The sequence below is a fragment of the Phasianus colchicus genome, chromosome 38 (assembly GCF_987193195.1).
Source record: "Phasianus colchicus chromosome 38, bPhaCol1.hap1.1, whole genome shotgun sequence".
Classification (NCBI taxonomy): Eukaryota; Metazoa; Chordata; class Aves; order Galliformes; family Phasianidae; genus Phasianus; species Phasianus colchicus.
This window is the reverse complement of record NC_143473.1, coordinates 1,978,092-1,999,434: the sequence shown is the minus strand read 5'-3', so window position 1 is coordinate 1,999,434 and position 21,343 is coordinate 1,978,092. Positions and strand designations below refer to the sequence as shown.

General features: G+C 56.1%; 2 protein-coding genes across 4 annotated transcripts; one reads left to right on the top strand and one right to left on the bottom strand.

The window, feature by feature from the left end:
* Positions 1-2: 2 nt before the first annotated feature.
* Positions 3-758, bottom strand: MRPS12 (mitochondrial ribosomal protein S12). The gene is made up of 3 exons (XM_031607151.2): positions 661-758; positions 486-562; positions 3-414 (listed from the first exon to the last, which is right to left on the bottom strand). The coding sequence occupies exons 2-3, from the start codon at positions 532-534 to the stop codon at positions 56-58; spliced, it is 408 nt and encodes a 135-aa protein (XP_031463011.2). The 5' UTR covers positions 535-562; positions 661-758; the 3' UTR covers positions 3-55.
* A 106-nt stretch (positions 759-864) lies between these two features.
* Positions 865-21,288, top strand: PAK4 (p21 (RAC1) activated kinase 4). 3 transcript variants are annotated; one of them, XM_031607145.2, is made up of 9 exons: positions 865-977; positions 14,846-15,070; positions 16,872-17,477; positions 17,975-18,415; positions 18,686-18,819; positions 18,890-19,016; positions 19,896-20,021; positions 20,126-20,260; positions 20,361-21,288. In XM_031607145.2, exons 2-9 carry the CDS (start codon positions 14,867-14,869, stop codon positions 20,514-20,516), a joined length of 1,929 nt encoding a protein of 642 aa, XP_031463005.1. In that variant the 5' UTR covers positions 865-977; positions 14,846-14,866; the 3' UTR covers positions 20,517-21,288. The 3 variants fall into 3 exon arrangements, with proteins under 3 accessions (XP_031463005.1, XP_089986160.1, XP_089986161.1); XM_090130034.1 differs by lacking the exon at positions 865-977 and adding an exon at positions 7,527-8,576; XM_090130035.1 differs by lacking the exons at positions 865-977; positions 16,872-17,477 and adding an exon at positions 8,152-8,576 and having other exon boundaries at positions 20,361-21,251.
* Positions 21,289-21,343: the final 55 nt, after the last annotated feature.

The window sequence follows — 21,343 nt, the reverse complement described above, 5'->3', positions numbered from 1 at the left end:
GCTCCGGGAACGCAAGGCTTTAATGAACGTATAAGCAGGGATCCTTCGGCCGCGCTCACTTCTTTTTCTGCACGTGGGCGCAGTCGTACTTCCCCCGCACGACGGTCAGCTTCACCCCAGGCAGGTCCTGCGTGCGGCCGCCCTGCACCAGCACCACGTGGTGCTCCTGCAGGTTGTGGCCCTCGCCCGGCACGAAGCACACCACCTCCCGCCCGTTGCTCAGCCGCACCCGCACGCATTTCCTGTTGGCTGAGTTGGGCTTCTTGGGTTTGCGGATCAGGTTCCTCACCACCACCCCCTTCAGCTGCGGGCGGCCGAAGGTGGGCCCCAGCTTGGGAGGCGGCGGCTTAGGCCGGCCCTGTCGGTGCATTTGGTTCAGCGTAGCCATGGCGGCGGTCGGCGGCGCCCCGAGGACTGCAGGGATAAAAAGGGGCGGTCAGCGGCAGCGGGACGGCTCGGAGGGGACGGGGACCGGCGGTACGCACCGCAGCCGCGCAGCGAGGCTGCGGTCCTCAGTACAGCGCGGAGCGACATCCTGCGGGATGGACAGTCCTCCAGCCTCCTGCGGGGGACACGCGGTTAAAGCTCTCCCCGCGTGGCGGCTCCGCAATGGGACGCAAAGCGCGATTGCAGCGGCAATTCACACGGCCGGCATCTTACCGCTCTCCTCCGCGCCGTGCGGATTTTCCGCCCCACCCGCCGCGCTGTGACTGGTCAGTGCCAACGCCAATCTCGCTCAGCCTCCTTACGATTGGTCGAGCTCTCTCATCTGCCCGCCCCCCACACGGGTGCTCGGCGGGACCAATAGTATTGAGGGGGCGGGGCTTGTTGCCAAGGGAACGGGGGCGGGGCTTGTTGCCAAGGGAACGGGGGCGGGGCTTGTTGCCAAGGGAACGGGGGCGGAGCGCGGCCCAGCGCGGCGGCCTTCCAACATGGCGGTGGCGGAGTGAGAGGAGCGGCGCGTCCGGCCGGGGGGGGTGAGCGGGGCCGGAGGGGCCCGGGGTTACGGGGTTATGTGAGTGAGGGTCTTTAGATGGCGGTGCTGGGAAGGATTTGGGCTTCCTGAGGTTGGGGGGTGGGGGTCTGTGAGTGCGGTGCTGTGGGCGGCCTGCGCCTGGAGGGGGTGTGGGTGAGTTGTGGAGGCCCTGAGGGGAGGGGATATGGGGGGGTGGGGGGGGATAGGAAGGGATTTGGGGAGGAGGGGGGATAAGAGGGGGGAGTTGGGGGGATAGAAGGCGGGGGGGTAGGAGAAGGGAGGGAGGGGTAGGAGGTTGGGGCAGAAGGGGGGGAGAGGAGAGGAGAAGAGAAGGGGGGGGCAGAAGGGGGGGAGAGGAGGGGGGATAGGAGGGGGGGCAGGGGAGGGGGTTTAGGAGAGGAGGGATAGAAGGGGAGTGGGAGGGGATAGGTAGGAAGGTAGGGGGGAGAGGAAGGGGGGGGAGAGGAGAAGGGAGGGGCAGAAGGGGGGGAGAGGAGAGGAGAAGGGGGGGCAGAAGGGGGGGAGAGGAGAGGAGAAGGGGGGGCAGAAGGGGGGGAGAGGAGAGGAGAAGGGGGGGCAGAAGGGGGGGAGAGGAGAGGAGAAGGGGGGGCAGAAGGGGGGGAGAGGAGAGGAGAAGGGGGGGGCAGAAGGGGGGGAGAGGAGAGGAGAAGGGGGGGGCAGAAGGGGGGGAGAGGAGGGGGGATAGGAGGGGGGGCAGGGGAGGGGGTTTAGGAGAGGAGGGATAGAAGGGGGGTGAGAGGGGAAGAGGAGGAGGATAGGAGGGAGGGGATAAGTAGGAAGGTAGGGGGGGAGAGGAGAGGAGGGGGGGAGGGGATGGAGGGGATAGGTTGGAAGGTGTGGGGGGGGGGTGGAGAGGGGATTTTGCATTTCTTTGCCCCCCCCCCCTCTCAAAAATGACCCGAATTTGGGGATCTGTCCATCCCTGCAGGATTGGGGGGGAGCCCACAGGTACAGCCAACAGCCCTGGGTTGGGTTTGTGTCTTTTTGAAGCGGCCCGAATGGCTGCGAATTGGGTTTGTGGAGCCTGGCGTTGGGGAAGGTGCAGAGCTGGGGGGTGTAGAGGATGTTTAAATAAACCCCCAAATTGAGTTTGAGCAGCAGAGCTGAGGTGTGCAGAGGAAGTTTAAATAAACCCCGTTTGAGCAGCAGCCAAAGGATTTGGTTGTTTGCTGCCGGTGCGAATGGCAGCCAATCCTGGTGGCCTTTGAAGGAAGTTTCCTAATTTCTGGTTTATTTCTAAACCTGTGGGATGTGTTTGTTGTTCCCTGGGCAGGTTGGGGAGGGAGGGGGGTTTATAGGAGTTGGGTATGAATTGCTGGTTTGTGAAACGTGAGGCTCTGTGGATGCATTGCTGTGCTGTTGTCTTTGGCTGATGTTTCCAACTTGTGTTCAGAAATGTTGCCTGTGTTCTGTTCTGCTGCAACGCCACCCGTGACTTTCCTAAACGAAGGTAATTAACCAGAAGAATGCATTTAGCAGTTGGAATAACCTCAGAATTTTCCAGGGAAGATACCAACAAGATAACGATTGCTGCCAGCTTAGGTTGTGTTTGCACCTCAGCTGAATGGAAACTCGTGCTCTGCTCCCTCGTGTTGTTACAGCTCCCAGATGTTTTCCAGATATCTTTATTTGCATCTGCAGGGAGGACATTTGTTTTGCTGGCACTTATCAAATCCGTCAGGAGGAAGCAGGCCCTATAAAAACAAAAACTCACAGGGCTTTGCTCTGGGCTTCTCACCGTCCTTTGTGCTGCTGCGTTGCCTCTTTTATTGATGTTTGGGCTGAATCTCTGTGTGTCTGATCTCTGTGAGTCACCCAAGCGCTGCAGCAAAGGTGAATTTGTTTGAGTGGACATGAAAAGGGACATAAATTGCACCTCCATCCCCGTGGCATTGGAGCAGCAGGACAGGAGAGGCGGTGCTTGGAGCACGGTGAGCTTCTTATGAGGCCTTCCTTTGGTTCTGTGTTGTGGGTTTGATTCCTCAGTGCTCGACTTCTCAGGTGAATGATTTATGGCTGCAGGTGGCTGGCAGAGGGAAAGGAAGGAGGTGTAACTTTACATCCCGTGGGGATGGAGCTTTCTGTGGCTGATTGGGCACTGCTGAATGCTGAGCAGTTCTGTGCACGTTGGGGATGATGCCCAGTGCCATCGTGACCTGCTGGCTGTTGTCACTGCTCTGCTGTTCTTTGTGCAGCCCTGGGGAGCTTTGCTTTTCTCTCTGTTTCTTCCTTTGATGCACGGAACCAGGAGGAGCCCATTTCTGTCCTGTCTCTAAAGGCAGTGAAGTAAAGCAGAGATAACACGCCTTGGTGTTGGGTACCAACACGTGGGGTTCAGTTGTGCTGCACTCCAGGTGGGATGGAGGACAAAGGACGCAGCCCTGTGAGTCCCAGCAGAAACCCCAGGGACGTTTGGCAGCTTCCATGCAGCCTAATTACAATCACACCGTTTTTATTTAACACGAAGTTGTTTCTCCTGAGGCCAGCAGAGGAAGGGAAGAGGCCTCACCGTGTGCCTGGGAACAGGAGCTGTGCTGGTTTGGGGTTTCAGAGGGAGCTCTGCCTGGCACAGGTGCAGCTCACATTTCAGAGCAGCCTTCCCAGCTGGCGTGGTGCATCCTGGAGGATTTGCTGGCTTTTTCTTTTTTAGTTTTTTTTCTTTGGAATGTAATGAAAATGTAGTTCTTCAGAGCTGTGCTTGTTCAGCTCTTCCTTTCCTTGTGCCGTGCGCTTAGAGGAAATAAACTGTAGTTGGGGGGTGCAGGAGGGTGATGAGAAAATGGAAGGGGCTGAGATGTTTTGGTCTTGTTAACCGTAAGAGGAGGCCTTGGGTTTGGCACTGTGGCTCTGGGGGTTTGGTTTGGTTTGGTTTTTCTACCGAAGACAAAGATTTCAGCTGTCAGCTATGCGAGGTGAACCTCCTTGTTCTGGTGTGGGATCGGGGCAGCGCTGCTGGGTGCTGTGCTGAGCATCTCCCATAGCTTCATTAGTGATCCTTAAGCATTGGGGAATACAATCCACTGCCAGCTTACATTAAAATCATCATTACAAGTCCTTCCCCTGCAGGGCTGCTGGGGCAGGTTGTGCGCTAACGAGTGGGCTTCGTTAGCACCTGTTGATCATCTGAAGCTTTGGGTCCCTTCTGGGGGGGGGCAGGTGATGTCCCTGCATGGCTTTTCCCTGCTGTGCATCATTATCCTTTTGTTGTGAATGTCTGTTTTGATTCCAGTGGCTGCTAAGAGGACAACAGCAAGGCGAAGGTTGTAGAAACAGCAGGATTTGGGATGCGGTGGGGGAATGCTGTTGGGTTTTGTCACCGTGACCTGGGGCAGGGCTGTGTTCACTGTTCTTTATGCAGTGCAGCCATTGCTGCAGAGCAGGAGCACCGAGAGACGAGGAGCTTCACACAGCTCTGGCTGCTCAGTGCTCAGAATCGAGGCAGTGGGGGTGGATTGCATTCCTCCACCCCGGACCAAAGGGATCTTTGGTGCAACACAGAACTTGTTTGTCTGACCTGCTGGAGGGGTTGGGTAACCCCTGCTGGGAGCGGGTGAGTTGTGGGTGTTTTGATGCTTCCTGTTCCAAAAAGGTGCCTGTGTGATGTTCCACGCTGTGATTGAATCATTTATACTGCCTGAACAGAGAGCCCGAAAGGGGGCTGCGTGAAACGATGCTGAAATGGCATCTTTCTGGTTAAAAGCTCTGTTGCAAGGTACGTAGCTGGTAGGGATTCTGTTACTTTTGGGTCAGGGTTCTGCAGCAGCCTTCCATGGAGCAGTGTTGTGTGATGCTGCCTGGAAGGGGGCTCTGTGTGCCCCCCAGTGCTGCAAACTCCCAGCTCGCCTCCGCGTTTGCTTTCTGCATGAATGCTTTCTGCTGCCCTAGGCTGTTATCCTCTCGCCCTTCCCACAGCGGTTCATCTGACACCAGAGAACTCCCAGTGAGAGACAGAATGAGAGAGGAGTGGTGAAGCAGCCTCCAGCTCAAGGAGAGGCTTGCAGGAACCCACGGAGCGGGCCAGCATCTCTCTGCTTGCTCTCGAGGATGCTGAGGAAGCCCTGCAGTCAGCGGAGCAGAGGGAGCACTGCTGAGATGTCATCTATGTGTATGCAGTCAGTTTTGCATGAAAGGGAGAAATTGGGTCTGCAGTGCTCTTGGTTGTATCTCTGGAAACCGAGATAAGGGTAATTGGAGCTCAGGTTTCAGGGCACAAATGGTGTCTGTGGGAGCAGGGGGAGCAGCCCCCCTCTGCATGAGATGTCATTCCACGGGTACTGAGGCTGAGAAGTGCTTCTGGGCAGTGAGTGGCCATGCTTTATCCGACTGTGCCAGTCCACAGCCAGCCAGAGCTGGAGGGAATAAGGTAACAGACTTTGTACAGAACGTGCTGAGCACTGCAAATCCATTCACCTGTTGTTTCTTCTTCTTCTCGCTGGTTGGTTTTGAGTGTGAAGGACTCAAATTCTTTCCACGATGATCCTTTAGGTCACTTCCAACCCACGCCAAGCTGTGATTCCATCACTCTCCAGCACTTTTCCTCTGAAGATCTCAGAGCTCTTTGCAGTCAGTTTCCTCCCAGAGAAGCCAGCGTTGCTCTGCTCTGTTTAAAGCAGACTCTCATGTGCCGAGGTGACGCTCCTCCTCACAAAGCAGAGCAGGAAAAGAACCAGGAATAGATTCCCAGAAACCTGTGTTAAGTCCTTCAGCACTGAGTCATCGCTGGGCAACCCCGCAGGCTGCTGCGTGGGCAGAAAAAGGGAAAATTGAAGTGAATTTCTCACTCAAAGTGCCTGAACTTTCTGGAAGAGCTTGGCAGAGGCTACCCAGCAGGTCAGCTCACTGGAATTTGGGGTGGCTCAACCCAAACCAATGTCTTTGGGGCACCCCAGCAGTGCAGCACGGAGGCTCAGGGCGTTTCTGCAGGTTGAGGGAAACGTGGATGATCTTCTGGGGTCGTCTGCTGATGGGAGAATGATTGGGGTGTACTGATGGACGTGGCTTTGTTGGACTCCACGAGGTTCTCCTGGCCCTGCTGAATGGCATCCCATCCTTCAGGTGGGTCGACCACACGGTTCACAGCACTCCTTTTGGACTTTTTTCCTGCCTGAGGACTCTGGGTCCTCCTGGTGTTCTTCAGCCCTGCCCAGCCTGGCAGCAGGGCATCTCTCTGCTCTTTGAAGGTTGTGCAAAAGCCAGCCTGGCCAGTTCTACCACCCTGCTGGCAGGTTGAGCACAGCAGTGCCTCCGTGCTGCAGTGAGCGTTGAGCTGTGCCACCCTCAGCACTGTCTCAGCATGACAAACACCTGGTGGATGACATCCCATGGTTTTGGGAGGGCTCCTCTGCCCCACTTCCACGCAGATGTGCTGCTTTCATTGCTCCAACAACGCAGGGCTCAAGTCCCACCCGTGGAGGGCACGATGCTGTCAAGGAAATGCCATTTCCAGTTCCATGGCGTGGCTGGAATGGAGCCCCAAGGGCTGGGATCCCTTCTGGTTGCACTGCTGGGCTGCTGTGCGTGTGAGCTCGGAGCCTGAAACCACGTGAGAACTTTACTGCCAAATAAAATGCAATAGCTGAGCCTGCAGCGTGCATTACACAGTCTTAGGGGGGGGAAGGGGGAGGTGAAGGCTTTGAGAGCTGATATCTCTTTGCATTTTGAAGCTTGGCTGTGTGCAGCAGGAGGGAAGCAGAGCAGCAGGGCATCATTGGTGTGGGCAGAGGTGCTCTGAGCTGTGCTCTGGGTGCAGCTCTGCATGGGGAGTTCCATTGGTGGCACTGAGGCCACGTTGGGTTTGTCTGCAAGGCGAGGATTGGCAGGATGTGCTTCTGCTAATTTAGTTAAAATTCTGAAAGATACGGGGGTAGAAACTTCCTTTGATGTGCTTTTATCTTTCTATGAATTAATTAGCACGTTTCACAAGACTCTAAAATTGCTGCTGGGGGCTCTTTGTGCTTCTTGGCAGCTGAGCAGAACAGCTGGTGGATTTCTGTAGTCACAGCAGCTTTTGATGACTGAAAATGGGAGGTGTTGAAGCTGCTGCTTGTTCTGTATCAGGGAAACAACTTTCCAGAAGGACAAATGAGTTTTGCCTCTTCGATTGGGAGAGACACAGCAGCTCCAGCTCATTCCCACATCAGCATTCTGCCCAGCTCTCCGCTGCTGTTTTCTCCTTTCCTGAAAGATAAGAAAAGCTGTGAATGCTGTAATTCAGCCTGGTTTGCTTTATGAGGGCTCAGGTGACCCCAGGTGGGTGATGCCAGCACTGTGCATGGGTGCTGCAGGCACCAGGATGAGGTGGGAGGCAATGCTGGGAGAGGTTTGTTCTCATCTGCTGATCCTCTTTTTTTTTTTCCACCTCTTTCTCCCATGATTCCAGGAAAGCTTCCCAGTGCCACTTAGCAGTGTAGCAAGGCTGCTGTAAATATTTTGGTCCGTGAACGCTCTGAAAAAGAACAAGGAAGAGGAAAATGAGGACAAATGGGAAGTGAGCAATCTAGTTGTAAACCCTGCTAGGTGATTAACATTCACAACCCTGCTGTTTTTTTTGTTTGTGTTTCCCCCTCCCTGCTTGTAAAAAGGCATTTAAATAAGAACTGAGCTGCACAGACCTCTTGGAGATGCTGTTGGGCTGTGCTGGATGGAGCAGGGCTGGCAGCTGCCCTGTGATTTGCTTTCCCTGTCCCACTCACCACCTGCTGCCTTCACTCCCGTGCAGCAGAGCTCGAGCTGCCCCTGAGTTGTGCCAAGTTGCCAATAGAGGCTGCTGGGGGGAGAAGTTCATTTGCAAGACATGCCAACTAATTGGGCCAATTCAAGAGCGTTTCCTCTGAGCAAAATCAGAGAAGAGAGAATGGAAACGTGCACCCTAACATCAGAGCCTTGATTTCCAGCTGGAGATCCTCACACCGAAGGCTCGGGGTCTGCACAGGGACAATTCCTTCTCATGGAAAGCTGTGCCCACCCCATGGGATCACCCAGCTCACACTGCTGCTCCTTAGGAAGCAGCAGGCTGCTCATCTGTGTGGCAAACAGATGAAAAAGCAGAGCTTCGAGCCGTGATCCTCACCCTTAGGTGAGGCTTACAGCCCTTGGATGAGCTCTAGGAGCCCTGCTGAGCATCCTGGTGTCCCCCCAGCAGGTTTTGGGGCTGCTGTTCCTGAACCAGAGCTCTTAACTGCCAGCTGAAATTGCAAGGAGAGGAGTCAGCACTTCTGGCCACATACAGCCCCTGCTTTCAGGATGGGTGAGGGACCTGGAAGTGGTGTAAGGAACACCCACATGAGCAGAGACTTGCCGGAAAGGCCACGGGCTTCCCACCTTCCCCTCTCTGTCCTTCCCTGTTTCCACGGCCGGGGCATTTGACTGGCTGCTTTGTTTCAAATGTTGCTGCCTCATTGGCTCCCGGCTCAAATCTCCTCTATTCCTGTTCCACTTCTTACAAGCTTCACTGTTAACCCTTCCGAGCCTCGCAGCTGTTGATCACAGCTCCTCTCCTCCTTCCCTCCCTCCTCGCTTGCCAACGGATCCTCACGGCGTGGGTGAGAGCAGCCGGAGCCACTTCCAGCCCTGGAAAATGGTAATGGCAGCACGGCACGGAGGTGGGAGCCTGCAGGGAGGTGGTGTGGAGCTGGGAGGAACCCGTTCTTTGGGTGGCTCAACCTTAGAGCAAGGCTTGCGGCACCAGGAAGCAGCGTGGGGTTTGGCACAGCTTTACCCTCTGTTTCCATGCCTGTCCGTGTGCTGCTCGTCCTGCTGAGGATGCAGGGGAGCAAAGCTGGTCTGTTTCACAAACCCAGTTTCAGCATGCAAGAAGCGGGGGGGGGACAGTGAGAGCCCATCTCACCCCATCCACAGGGCTCAGGATGTCCCAGTCCTGCCTGGCTCCAGAGGAATTGGGAAGTTTGCAGAGTCAGGAGCACAGCTGGGGCCCCAAACCCCCCCCCCGTTCTGTGCTGGTGTTCCTCAGCCCTGTGCCCTCCTGCCCCACTCAGAGTTCCTTGTGCAGCAGTTTTCCTTCCTTCTTCCCCCTCTGGCTTGCAGGAAGGTGATGGTGAGTAATGCAGAATCTTGCTGCTATATTTTGTTAATGAGTTTCAGGCAGGGTTTGGCAGGGGGTGAGCACTGAGGGAAGGCTGCTCGGAGGAAGTTTCTTTGCTTTTCAAGTCCGGGCGAGGCTGACTGTGCTGGAAACATGCAGAGCAATGGGGCACTCTCCACCTTGCTGCTGGAGCAGGTTGTTTGCCCTCCAATCTGCTGAGCTGGTTTTTGGAGGCAGCAAGCTCAGTTCTGGCTGATGCGAGCAGGGGACTCTCTTTGCTCTGGTTGTGTTTGTATGGGAGGCAGAGCCTGAGGCTGCTTGGTTTGAGCCCATAAGAAAGGGAAGTCATTCCTCTCGGACCGAGGTGGGGGTGAAGCTGAGACTCACATCTGTGCTGCTCTGGAATTGGACTTGAAAAAGGAATATCTCTTTGGAGCAGGCTTCCTGCTCTGCTGCACCTGGTGCACGTGTTGTGCAGAGGAAGGGCTCAGTGCTGGCTAATGTTTCCCAGCTGATGGGAAGCAAAACGATCCCATGGGAAGCACAGGATGGTGGGGTGTCCCTGGCTGCCTGCACGGTGAGCTCAGAACCCCCATAAAACATCCCTGTGGGGCAGTCAGGGCTGTGATGTTTGTTCTGATCCAGAGCGCCGTTGCTTTCCCATTCGGTCTCTTGTTTAATGAGATCCATTTGGAGCAGCTCAGAGATCTCAGGAGTGGAGCTTTGCCCACATTGAGGTTCTCCCCGATGCTCTGGGTGCACAGAGTTGTGTGGAGCACCAACTCCTTGCAGAGACACGGAATGCTTGGGGAAGAGGGAAGCGTGCCAGGGGAAATCAGTGCTTGTGGGCTCCTCCTCGATCTTTCTTTCATTGTTTTTTCACTTTTGAAAGGTAAGAGTGAGCTCCCAACCCGTGGTGGTGTAAGGCTGGGGAGCCTGCCAGCATTGGGGAATATTCTGCTCTATTTTAGTTTACTCCTGGCTGCCAGAAGTGTTCGTTAATGGCTGACTAATTAAACAAAGCTGAGATAAAGGGAATGTGACCTGGGTTTGGACAGGGCTGAGGAATGTGCAGAGCTCCAGGAGAGGCAGAGGGGTGGATTTTAACCCTTCCCCTTCCCCGTGGCAGGCTGAAACACTGCTGATGTGTTGGACTGAGGGGTGGGGGTGGCAGTGAGGATCCTCCAGCCGTGCCTCTTTGTGTTTCTGTTGCCAATCCTGAAAGATTTCAATGAGATCAGGCTCAGCTTGGAGGTTGGTTGTGTTAAGTAGCTGAGTCCCACTGTGTTTGCTTTCCCTCTGCCTGCACCCTGGCAATGACCACCCCGAGAGGTGCCCTTTGCCTCCAAATCATCCAGATGTGGGATTTTTTACCCGTGGTACCACACAGGGTTCCTCCTTGGGGGCTTTCCATGGGGAAGGAGCACTCAGGAAGTTTTCCAGGGTGGAATTTTGGTGATCCGAGGATCGAGGGAAGATGCTGGGACTTCTGCAGAAAGGCAGCGTGATGCAGGCAGGTGGGAGCAAGGAGGAAGCAAAGCAAAGCAGGCACACAAACACACAGAGCCTGGGATGGCTGCAGCCAGCAATGCCTGTGGGGTGAAGTTTCCCTCACTCAGCAATCTGTGTGCGGCCATTGGAGCTTCAATCAGCCTCGCCTGCTGGGATAAAACTTCATCAAGGTAACGAGAATAGCCTGACAGGGAGGTTTGTTTGCAGCACAGCTCACACCCAGCTGCCTGCCCCTGAGGAATGCTTGGCGTGGTTCAGGATCTGGCCCCGTGGTGCTGGCAAATATGTGGAGCACAGCTTTGTCAGCTCACAGCGGCCTCTGGAGGAGTGAAATATGGGATGGAGGAGGGCACAAATACCCCAATTTATGCAAGGATGGGCTTGGGGCGAAGGCTTTCCTCCTTCCCCAGGTGCAGGGGGAGTTATTAGGATTTTATAGAAGCGGGGTCTGGGAAGGAGAAGCTCAGACTGAGCAAGGAGGGGGAGTGTTGGTGCAGCGCTGGAGCGAGGCAAGCAGCTGGGGCTGGGATTTCCTGCCTGCAGGAAGAGATTGGCTTTGGAGCCACTAATTTTACACCGAACAGTGTGAAGGAAGCTGAATCAAGGAGACTAAAATGGGAGGAAAAGGGCCACAATCGCAGCAGAAGGCAGTGAAAGTGGCAGAGGGGTCTGAAATCAGAGCCAGCCACGCTGGCAGGATGGGTTGGGTCAGCGTGGGATGGCATTGCTGCCACAGCTTGAGAAAGCAGAGGGTTAAACAAACAAAGCGGGGCCTGAAATGTTAGGCTGCCTGTGTTTGTTTTATTCTGCTGCCTCCGTGTCCAGATCCTTCGTGGGAGGGGTGTGGGGAGTGCTTCCTTCAGCTCTGACTGACAAACAAACAGAACTGGTTTTTCCTTCGGTGAGATGGCAGGGCTGGATATGGGAGATGCAGTCTGATGGTTCGTCCCTGCAAACCAGCAGCCTGCTGATCATCAGACCCTCCTGTCCCTCACCTTTCCTGGATCTTCTGAGTGCTTTTTTTCCTCTTTCATGTGCTAAAACCCAAGTTGTTTCTACAGCGAAAATGCCGACCTCTGCACTCGTGTGGTTTTTAGGCAAGCCCAAAGCATCCAAGTGCAGCATCGGGATGCGCTGCCAGCAGATCCCAGCAGCAGATCCTGACAGCAAAAAGCTGCAGCCCAGCAGCAGACCGGCCCAGGAGCTGCCCTCAGCTTCAGCCATTCCCACAGCTTCCACCTGGATGGGACCCCTTTGCCCATCCCTGTGCTGGAGGTGTGAGGACGGCGCAGCCACGTGGGGTTTTGTTCCTTGCACACCACCCTGCAGAGCTTTGAGCTGCACGAGGATGTGGTTGTGGTCCAGGTGCTGGGGATCACAGCCTGGTTTGGAAGGAAAACAAGCAAATCAGGGCTGGCTTTACGGTGCTGTTATGCTTGTCCTGATGTTTGGTTCTGGATGGTGCTGTGAGCTGCATCCAGAGAAAACGCAGTTTAAGGCCGTTGGCAGTTTGAGGGTTGCATTAGCAGCAGTCTGAGTGTCCATCCTTTCCCCTTGGCTCTCTCTGGTGTTTTCACAAGGGTCTGCTAGGTCCAATCTTGTTCTGTTTCTCTTTGCAGAGTCTGTGTAAGCAAAAGGAGAGGCCAGCAGCCAGGCAGAGCATGCCACCAAATGCACAGCAAAGAAATAGAGAAAAGCTGGTAGGGTTTTCTCCCCTAACTTAGGTTTGTTGCTGCGCTTGGCACCGAGGACTTGCTCTGAGCATCCTGTATCCATGCTCAGTACAGTCGAATATCAGGAGATGACCAGCAGCACTGGTGCCCTCACACTGTCCTTGTTCCCTTAGGCTGAGCTCGGGAGGAGTGGGACCACAGCTGTTATCAGGAGTGAGGTCACACCAACTTCAGTGCGTGCCCTGCTGTTGCTCTCTATAGAGAGTTGTTGATTTTGGGAAAGTCTTGCCAGAACTCTGAGCTCCTGCTGAGCAGCATCAACATTGTACCTCTGAGCCTGGAAGGATGCGGGCGTTCCGCTGGTGTAAACAAGCCCCCATTGTGCAAAGCTGTGGTGTTTACACGAGGAGAAATGGCTCTGGGGTCCGCCTTGGGGCCAAGCTTCCTCTGCAGCTTTGTTTTGTGCTTGCCTTCAGGCTGGGTCCCTGCTACCCCACAGAGGTGGTCATCTCCCCCCCAGCCTTTTGGGGGGCAGCTCATGGACCCCTCTGTGCCCAGAGGCAGCCACAGGATTTGGTGGGCACTCTGGTGGGACAGCACTCTGTGGGCATTCCTTCATCCATCACCACCTCACGACCTTTGTTTCTGAGGAGGTATTTGCACTGCATTCCTCAGTGCTGCCGAAGGCAGAAGAATTTCCTGACCTTCAAACACATTCCTGCCACGTACAGTGGGATGAGTCCATCTCCAATTGCAGCTGGTTCGTCAGCTCCTTGTCCCATCTGTGCTGTGTCTGCAGCACTCACCTTGGAGCTGTGGCTGCAGAGCCATAGGAACACAGCTCTGAATCTGGGGGGTGGGGGAATCCCTGAGCGTTGAGCTCAGCTGGAAGGAACTCCCACCATCCCCCAGCCACAGCTTTCTGCACCAACCATCCAATTTCTGGGCTCTTCATCGTGGCTGTGTTCATCCCAGGGTACCATGAAATGCATTCAGCTGTTGCTGGTCTCAATCAGAACTGCTGTGCCAGGAATGAGCAGCACTTTTTTGGAGTTCTCTTGCAGGCTGCTTTTGCTGATAGCAATCAAAAGAAGCTCTCCCTGCAGTGTTCACCATTGAGATGAAGAAATGCTGAGATCTGTGAGCAGCACAGTTTGTGGCTGAGTGGTGACTGCTTGGTCTCTTTTCTGGGCAGAGCTCTGCAAAGGGAAGCCATGCAACAGTCAGGCCTTGAATTTGGTACTGAAGCCATGCTGGTCACATTGCTAAGTTTAGTTTCAGCAACCTTGATAGATGTTTAAATGCCTGAGCAAACAGTGTTTTCCTGCTAGGACAGATCACCTGCGTGCCTAGCTCTTTGCAGGCCAACCTGTTTCACTCAGAAGCTTTTCCAGCTCCTGAAATGCTGCCTGGAGAACCTCCCCTGCTCACGGCTGCAGTTCTGGATGGCTCTGTGGCTGCAGTGCCTCCAAGAAGCAGCACCAGTTCTGCAGGCCACGAAACCCTGACACAGGAAGGGTGAAAGCTGGTGTATGTGGGCAGAGTAAAGCCAGGGAAGCTGGCCAAAGCCACGGGCTGGTGGCCAAGGTGAGGCTTGAACCCTGGCTTTGCACAGTCTTGCCCCTTCTTGGAGCTCCACATTGTGCCCTGGGCACTGTGCCTGTGGGATGGGCAGAAAGCTGCTTTAGTTTGGGGAGCATCAGAGCACAGATTGCCTGCTGGAGAGTGAAAGACAGTGGGGTGGGATACTGGTGAGCACGGAGGAATTGGTGATGTGGGGCAGCTCAGGGGCTCGTGGCCATTGCCTGGCTGTCACAGGGCTGCCTGGTCTCACTCTTGCTGCTGGGCTGCTCCTCGCTTTGCACTTTGAGGTCTGGAGAAGACTCCAGCTTGTAATTGTGGGAGGCTTTTGCTATGATTTTAAATTTAGGAGCATCGCATCGAAGCTGGCTGAGCAAAGGGAGAGGAGGGAAGACACTGCAACAGCAGTAACGTGCCTGCAAGAGCAGGGCTCAGAAAGCAAACGCTGTCCTGGATGTAGAGCAGCCCAGGTGCAAATTGCACAGGAGTGACACAGGCAGGAAGTCAGGCTGCCTCTGGAGGAGAAGACGTGGCCAAACCGATGCTCCTCAGCTCAGTAGAGGACAGCAGCCCTCAGTTTGCATCACAGGGCTGGCAGTGGGAGGAGGAGCTGAGCCCATCATCTGGCCACACAGTGACAGAGGGACGTGGGCTGAGGCTGAAGCCAGCATTTCTTCTGTGCTGTACAGAGCCCTCGACCGCCCCGGTTATGATTGCTGCTGTGCCATTGCATCACTTACAGGTAGAGACAGAGCAGGCTGAGGCTCTGTGAGCAGGGAAAGCTCCTCAAGGCTTTTAGTCTAGAGTCCAAATGCACCTTGAAATAAAACCCAGCAACAGCAAAAATGGGGGATGAGCAGCTGACAAAGGGAGCAGCCCACCCTGTGCAAGGGCTGGGCCGGATCGAGGTGTTTCCTTCTTGGCAAGCAATGCTTTTCCCAGAAAGCACGGTCAGTTCCTGAAGAAGGGATGCTTGTTTTACAGCCTTCACCACTTCTGTCCTCCTCCAGACCTCACTGTGTCCTCTCTTTGTCCCCTCAGGTCTTCTAACCACTCTTAACCATGTTCAGCAAGAAGAAGAAACGCATTGAAATCTCCGCGCCCTCCAACTTCGAGCACCGTGTCCACACCGGGTACGACCAGCAGGAGCAGAAGTTCACAGGGCTGCCACGGCAATGGCAGGGCATCATCGAGGAGTCTGCCAAGAGGCCCAAACCCCTGGTGGACCCCGTGTGTATCACAGCCATCCAGCACGGCTCACAGAAGGTAAGCACCTCTGCAACGTGCTGAGGGGAGCAATTGAGGGCTGAGGGGTGATGGAATTGTTTTGGGAGGTGTTTGTGCCCTCTCCCTGGGGTGCCACGGAGCAGGTAGTGTGGCCGTTAGGTTCCTGAAACCTTTCAGTGTGCTCCACTACCTACTGCTTTTTCATGTACCCACTCCTTCCCACGTGGGAGGAAGATAAGTGTAGAGCAAAGCTTCTCCCCTTCCTCGCCCCATTGCATTCTCCTGGACACTGGAAAAAAAAAAAAAAATCCCAGGGGAAAACACGACCAGAGCAGTGCCTGTCCCTTCCCATCCCATCCTCTCCCTTTGCCTGTTTCCCCCAGCCACCCTTATGTCATTATTTTAAGTCTGGCTCGTCTGCTTGCCTCGATTGAGGAAACCCGCACCATCTCTGTGCCCTAGCTCTGGTGTTCCTCTGCCTTCACCCTCCCTAGGTCCCTGACTCTGCTCCCTTCTGCTCCACCTGGCTGCTCTCAGTTGGTGATCAGAAAAGGCACCGACACTATTGGGGCCATCCTTTGCCCCCCATTTGGGTGAGATGGACTTTGGCAGGAGTCAGGAAGAAATCCCGATGGCTTGAACTGCAGAAGGAGAGTCAGGGCACGGTGCAAGGGCTTTTGCTTTACAGATGATCCTGGCAGCAGTCCCCTTTGCTCAGTCTCACTCAGGCCGAGCTCAAAAGTCAGTACCAGCCAGAGGAGGGAATGGGCAGAGAAGCCTTGAGGAGCTGATGGCTTCTAGAAGGAGAAGGGCTTGCAGACATGCAGCGTGGTGAGCAGCTGTGGTGCTGCCGGGCAGCATGGAATCGTGGAGTTCTTTGCTATGAGAGTGGTGAGGTGCTGGAACAGCTGCCCAGAGAGGCTGTGGATGCCTCATCCCTAGAGGTGTTCAAGGCCAGGTTGGATGGGGCCCTGGGCAGCCTGGTGTAGCATTAAATGAGGAGATTGGTGGCCCTTCCTGTGACAGGGGGTTGGAGATTCGTGATCCTTGAGGTCCCTTCCGACCCTGGCCATTCTGTGGAGAAAAGGTTTGCACGTCCTTCCTGTAGAATTTGGAGATGATTGCAAAGCCCAGGCAGCACAGTAACCCTCTTTAATACCCTTCTGCCTCACCCTCTAACTGATAGCAAAGCTCGGCTGTGATAACAGAGGAGCAGTGCCCCAGCAGGAGTTTTGCTGTGTTGGCCCCCAGCCAGGCTTCTACTGGGAGTGAAATCTGCTGCCGCTGCGTGGTTTCTGATGATTATGTCTGTGGCCAAACAAAGCCCCCTGCACTCCGGGTCCTGGCCAAGTGCCACAAGCCTCAAGGCAGAGCCAGAACCAGCAGCAGCCCCCCCAGGACCCTTTCCCACGAGCCCCCGCTCACAGGGCTCAGCCTGGCATATTGGCCCATATGGGAGGAGTGAGACAGCTGGGTCTGATTCCTGCTCCGTTTCCTACCTCCTGGAGGGGCTCAGGACAGCATGGGCAGATCCCTGAGGCTGTGGGGACACCAGAGCTGCTTTCCTCCTGGCCTCCAGCATCCCCATCTGTGTGTGAATCCCATGGGGCCACCAATATTAACAGTGCTCTGTTCGTCGTGTGTCAGCGGAGATCCCATCCCTCCCCTCGTCCCGTCTGTGTGAGCCGCCCCCGTCACCACCAGGCATTTCATTTTTATTTTTGTTTTATTTTCTTTCATATTTTGTTTTGTTTTGTTTGTTTCTTTCTTTCTTTTTCTTTTTGTTCTGTTTCGTGTTCCGTGTTCCTGTCTACCTCTCGTCCCACGTCCTGCACAAAAGACCATCGTACGGGGCACCAAAGCCGCCAAGGACGGCTCACTGACCTGGCTGCTGGATGAATTTGAGAACATGTCCGTGTCCCGTTCCAATTCTCTGCGCAGGGACAGCCCCCCTTTCCCACCCCGGCGTGACCAGCTCTGCCAGGAGAACGGCCTTTCCGAGGATTTTGGCCGCAGCAAGGAGAAGAGCTGCCCCGCACCCCGTGGCGAACCCGACCGGGGCAAGGAACGACCCCGCGAACGGGACCCACAACGGCCCCGAGGGCAGGAGCCCGGCCCCAGAACCAGCAATCGCCCACCCCCTCCTGAGTACCCCAAACCCCCCCCTGAACGGGATGGCCCCGCCGACAGGGACTGCAGCGAGCGGGACGAGCGCGTGGTGCGACGGGAGCGCCCCGAGCCCTGCGACAAGCGGCCCAAATCCACCTACGGCAACGAAAGCAGCCCTCAGTCCCCCCGTGACAAACGCCCTCTCTCCGGGCCCAATATCCGGACTCCCAACATCCCAGTGTCCGAAGGGGTGATGAAGACAGCCCAGCAGACTGGACGACCCTTTAATACCTACCCACGGGCTGAGACCGACCCCGTCCGGGGTGCGGGTGCACAGGTAAAGGCTCCTCCGCTCCCCCTGCTCTGAGCCACTCCGCTTAGCAGAGATCTCTCCTTCCCCCTGAGCCTGGAGGGCTCTCCTCACTCTGCCTGGCCTCCGCCTCCTACAACAGCAGCCTCTCTGCTCCGCTTCCTAAGCCAGCGCCGGCTAAACGGGCTTCTTCGCTTCAGTTAAGACTGTGTTGAAGACCACCAGCACTGCAGGGGCTGCATCTGTTCTGTGCTTTCCTCCCTTGGGGCTGTGCCACGGCTCCTCGCTCTCTCCTCTTTCCTCTCTGGTCTCCGAAGCGGCCGCCTGTGGTCATCTATCCCCATTCCTCGCTGTCCTTGCTCCTTCAAACCCATCCGGTGCAATAATTCGTTCCTCCGACATCGTCCAGCTCTGCTAATGCCTGGACACGGTGGCATCATCGGTGCTTTGGGGCCAGCAGCAATGTTCCACACCATCCCTCGTGGCTCTAACAGCCCTCTTCCCTTTTTTTTTTTTTTTTGCAGGCTGAACCCCGGCCGGGCCGACCGCAGGAGGCAGCACCCAATGGGCCAGCAAGCAACACCGCCAGCTCCTCCCGAGCCCAGCCCTCTGGCCCACCCCGCTCCAAGGTCCCTGAGCCCCCCGCTGGCCTCACCCCACACGCCTCCGAGCCCCACCTGGCCCGTCCTCCACAACCTGGCCCCCCACCCCCTGCCGTCGGCCCACAGCAGCCCCGCTCACCCCAACGAGAGCCCCAACGCGTTTCCCACGAACAATTCCGGGCAGCTCTGCAAATGGTGGTGGATCCGGGAGACCCCCGTACCTATCTGGACAACTTCATCAAAATAGGGGAGGGATCCACTGGCATCGTTTGCATCGCCACCGTGAAGAGCAGCGGCAAGCTGGTGGCTGTCAAGAAGATGGACCTGCGCAAGCAGCAGCGGCGTGAGCTGCTCTTCAATGAGGTATGGGCAGAGCAGAGCAGGGACCGTGCCCTGGGGCTCACACAGCACCTGTACTGGGTGTCACATACAGCTGCTGCGGGTCTGGGAGCAGCTGGGGCTGCTGCTCGTGGTGTTTTGCACTGGGAGTTTTGTTTCCACCCCGTGGCTCTTCTCACTCTTCCGGAGAAGGCCAAATTACAACTGCCCACCAACGAGCCCCTTCCCCACCCACCCCAATAAACCCATCCCCAAGAGATGAGCAGCGCCGAGCTCACCCCTCTCTGCCTGCAGGTGGTGATCATGCGGGACTACCAACACGAGAACGTGGTGGAGATGTACAACAGCTACCTGGTGGGCGACGAGCTGTGGGTGGTGATGGAGTTCCTGGAGGGCGGCGCGCTGACCGACATCGTGACGCACACCCGGTACGTGCCCAGGGCCCCCAGCCCCTCCTGGCCCCCTGACCACCCACCCCTGACCCTCTCCCTCCTTCAGGATGAACGAGGAGCAGATTGCAGCTGTCTGCCTGGCCGTGCTGAAGGCGTTGTCTGTGCTGCATGCACAGGGTGTCATCCATCGCGACATCAAGAGTGACTCCATCCTGCTGACGCACGACGGCAGAGTAAGTGTCACTGCCACCGTGTGGCCCAACTACTGTTCCCCTGCCCTGACGGCATCAGGGTCTCATCAGGAAGTCTGGATGGGATCCAGCTGGGTGGCAAACACCATCAGAGTGGCTCTTGTATTAAGTTTGGCACACGTGCAGCACCGTGCCTCCTCAAGGCACCTCAAGTGGCTTTAAGCCTCAACCAGAGGCCACTCTGAGCCCCCAAATCCTTCTCTGGTGTTCCATCAGTTTCCTGGAGGTGCCAGAGCCAAGCGTGTTCTTTCTGCCTCCAAAACACCACCAGAAAACACCAGCAACACAAACACCAAAGGTGTTGTGGTTGGAGGTGGACCGACTTCTTATGTGGTCTAACAGTGACAGGATGAAGGGAATGGTTTTAAACTAAAAGAGGAGAAATTAGGTTAGACAGTAGGAGGAAACCTCAGTGTGGTGAGGCTCTGGCATTGCTGCCCAGAGAAGTGGGTGCTTCATCCCTTTTTGGGTGCCTGAGGCCAGGGATGGGGCCCCGGGCAGCCTGAGCTCATAGGAAGCATGCAGCTCACAGCACGGGTTGGGGCTGGGGATGCTTTGGGGTCCATTGCAACCCAACCAACCCTTGTAGGATTCCGTGGTTCTGTGATCTTTAGGATCCTTTCCAACCATTCTGTGCTTTCATGCTTCTGATTACAAAGGAGCCAGAGGAGCTTTTAGAGGCTTTTACATCTGCAACCTGATGCTCCACAAGAAGCGGAGGGGGGTTATGAGGCAACCTGGAGAAAATCACAGGGCAAGGGTTGATCCTGGAAGGCAGCACTGAGAACGGGAGCATCGGCCAGCTGCACCCTGGTGCTGGGCAGCACAGCGTTCTCATGAGCTGCCTTCTCCGGCCTCCAGGTGAAACTCTCTGATTTTGGGTTTTGTGCCCAAGTGAACAAAGAGGTGCCACGGCGGAAGTCGCTGGTGGGGACCCCGTACTGGATGGCACCAGAGCTCATCTCTCGTCTGCCCTACGGCCCAGAGGTGAGCCTGCAGAAAAGGAGGGGAGGCTGTAGGGATGCAGGGGGGTTGGGGGGATGTCAGCCCACCTATGAACCCCACACGAATATCCCTCCTCCCCTGCGCAGGTGGATATCTGGTCCCTGGGTGTGATGGTGATCGAGATGGTCGATGGGGAGCCGCCGTATTTTAACGAGCCGCCGTTAAAGGCCATGAAAATGATCCGAGACAATCTGCCCCCCAAACTGAAAAACGTGCACAAGGTAAAAAAGGGGAAGTGGCTGGGCAGCTGGAATTGGGCAGCCTCGCTCAAACCCCCCCCCCCCACACTGATCCCCCCCCCTTTCTGCTCTGCCCCCTCAGGTCTCCCCCTCTCTCAAGGGCTTCTTGGACCGCATGCTGGTGCGGGACCCGGTGCAACGGGCCACAGCCAACGAACTCTTGAAGCATCCCTTCCTGGGCAAAGCAGGCCCCCCCTCCTGCATCGTGCCCCTCATGCGCCAGAACCGCATGCGGTGAGGAGCCCCGCTGCCACCCTCACCGTCGCCTCTAACTGGATTTGTGACCGTGCCCCACTGTGGGGGCACTGGGGGGGGGTCCTGGCCCCCCCACACACACCGTACTACTGAGTCGGGAGCGTGCAGGGAGGGGGAGGCTGGCAGGGGACAGCAGTGTGGCCACGCGACGGCACCAACCCTGTCCCTAATCCTTCCCCTCAGAGGCTTGGGGACCGGGGGGTTTTTTTTTTTTCCTGACTGCTCAGGATCTGCTGTTATCACCACCCTGGGATCCCTTTGGGCCCATCTCAACTCAGTCCCCACTCCTCATTTTTATTATTATTTTTCCCCTCTTAAATCTTTTTCTATCCTTTTCTGGCCCTAGGGGCGGGCCGTTGCCTGTGCCCTGCAGGAGGGACGCATCCAGTTCCCCACCCCAACACTACAGCCCCCAAGGCCACACTACTGATCTGGGTCCCCCCGTCCCCCCCCTCCCAACACTTTTTTTTGTTTGTTTGTTTGTTTGTCTGTTCGTTTGTTTCTGTTTTGTTTTTTAAACAAAGCTATTTATATTGTCGTTTTGTAATGCCACAGTGCTGGAGTGCCCCAGGGTTGCTATGGGGCCCCCTGGAGATTACACGTGTCCTTTTGGAGAGCGCCGTGTCCCACTGTGGTTTTTGGGGAGGGTGGTGGAGGCACCGTGGGGTGGTGGTTATGGGGACCTGCCTGAGATCACCCTAAATCTGCTGCTGCTGCTGCCTCTGCCTCATCCCCCCCCCAAATAAAGTAGCGGCAAGGCAGGAGCTGCACATCCTCAAGGCTTTATTGGCTGCGCTCAGAGCTGTGTGG

Bases quoted from the DNA above. Each gene is read 5' to 3' on its own strand.
- MRPS12 (XM_031607151.2), bottom strand. From the start codon at position 534: ATGTCGCTCCGCGCTGTACTGAGGACCGCAGCCTCGCTGCGCGGCTGC. The intron at 415-485 runs GTGCGTACCGCC...TTATCCCTGCAG, and splicing joins AGCCTCGCTGCGCGGCTGCG to TCCTCGGGGCGCCGCCGACC.
- PAK4 (XM_031607145.2), top strand. From the start codon at position 14,867: ATGTTCAGCAAGAAGAAGAAACGCATTGAAATCTCCGCGCCCTCCAAC. The intron at 17,478-17,974 runs GTAAAGGCTCCT...TTTTTTTTGCAG, and splicing joins TCCGGGGTGCGGGTGCACAG to GCTGAACCCCGGCCGGGCCG. The intron at 19,017-19,895 runs GTAAGTGTCACT...TCCGGCCTCCAG, and splicing joins TGCTGACGCACGACGGCAGA to GTGAAACTCTCTGATTTTGG.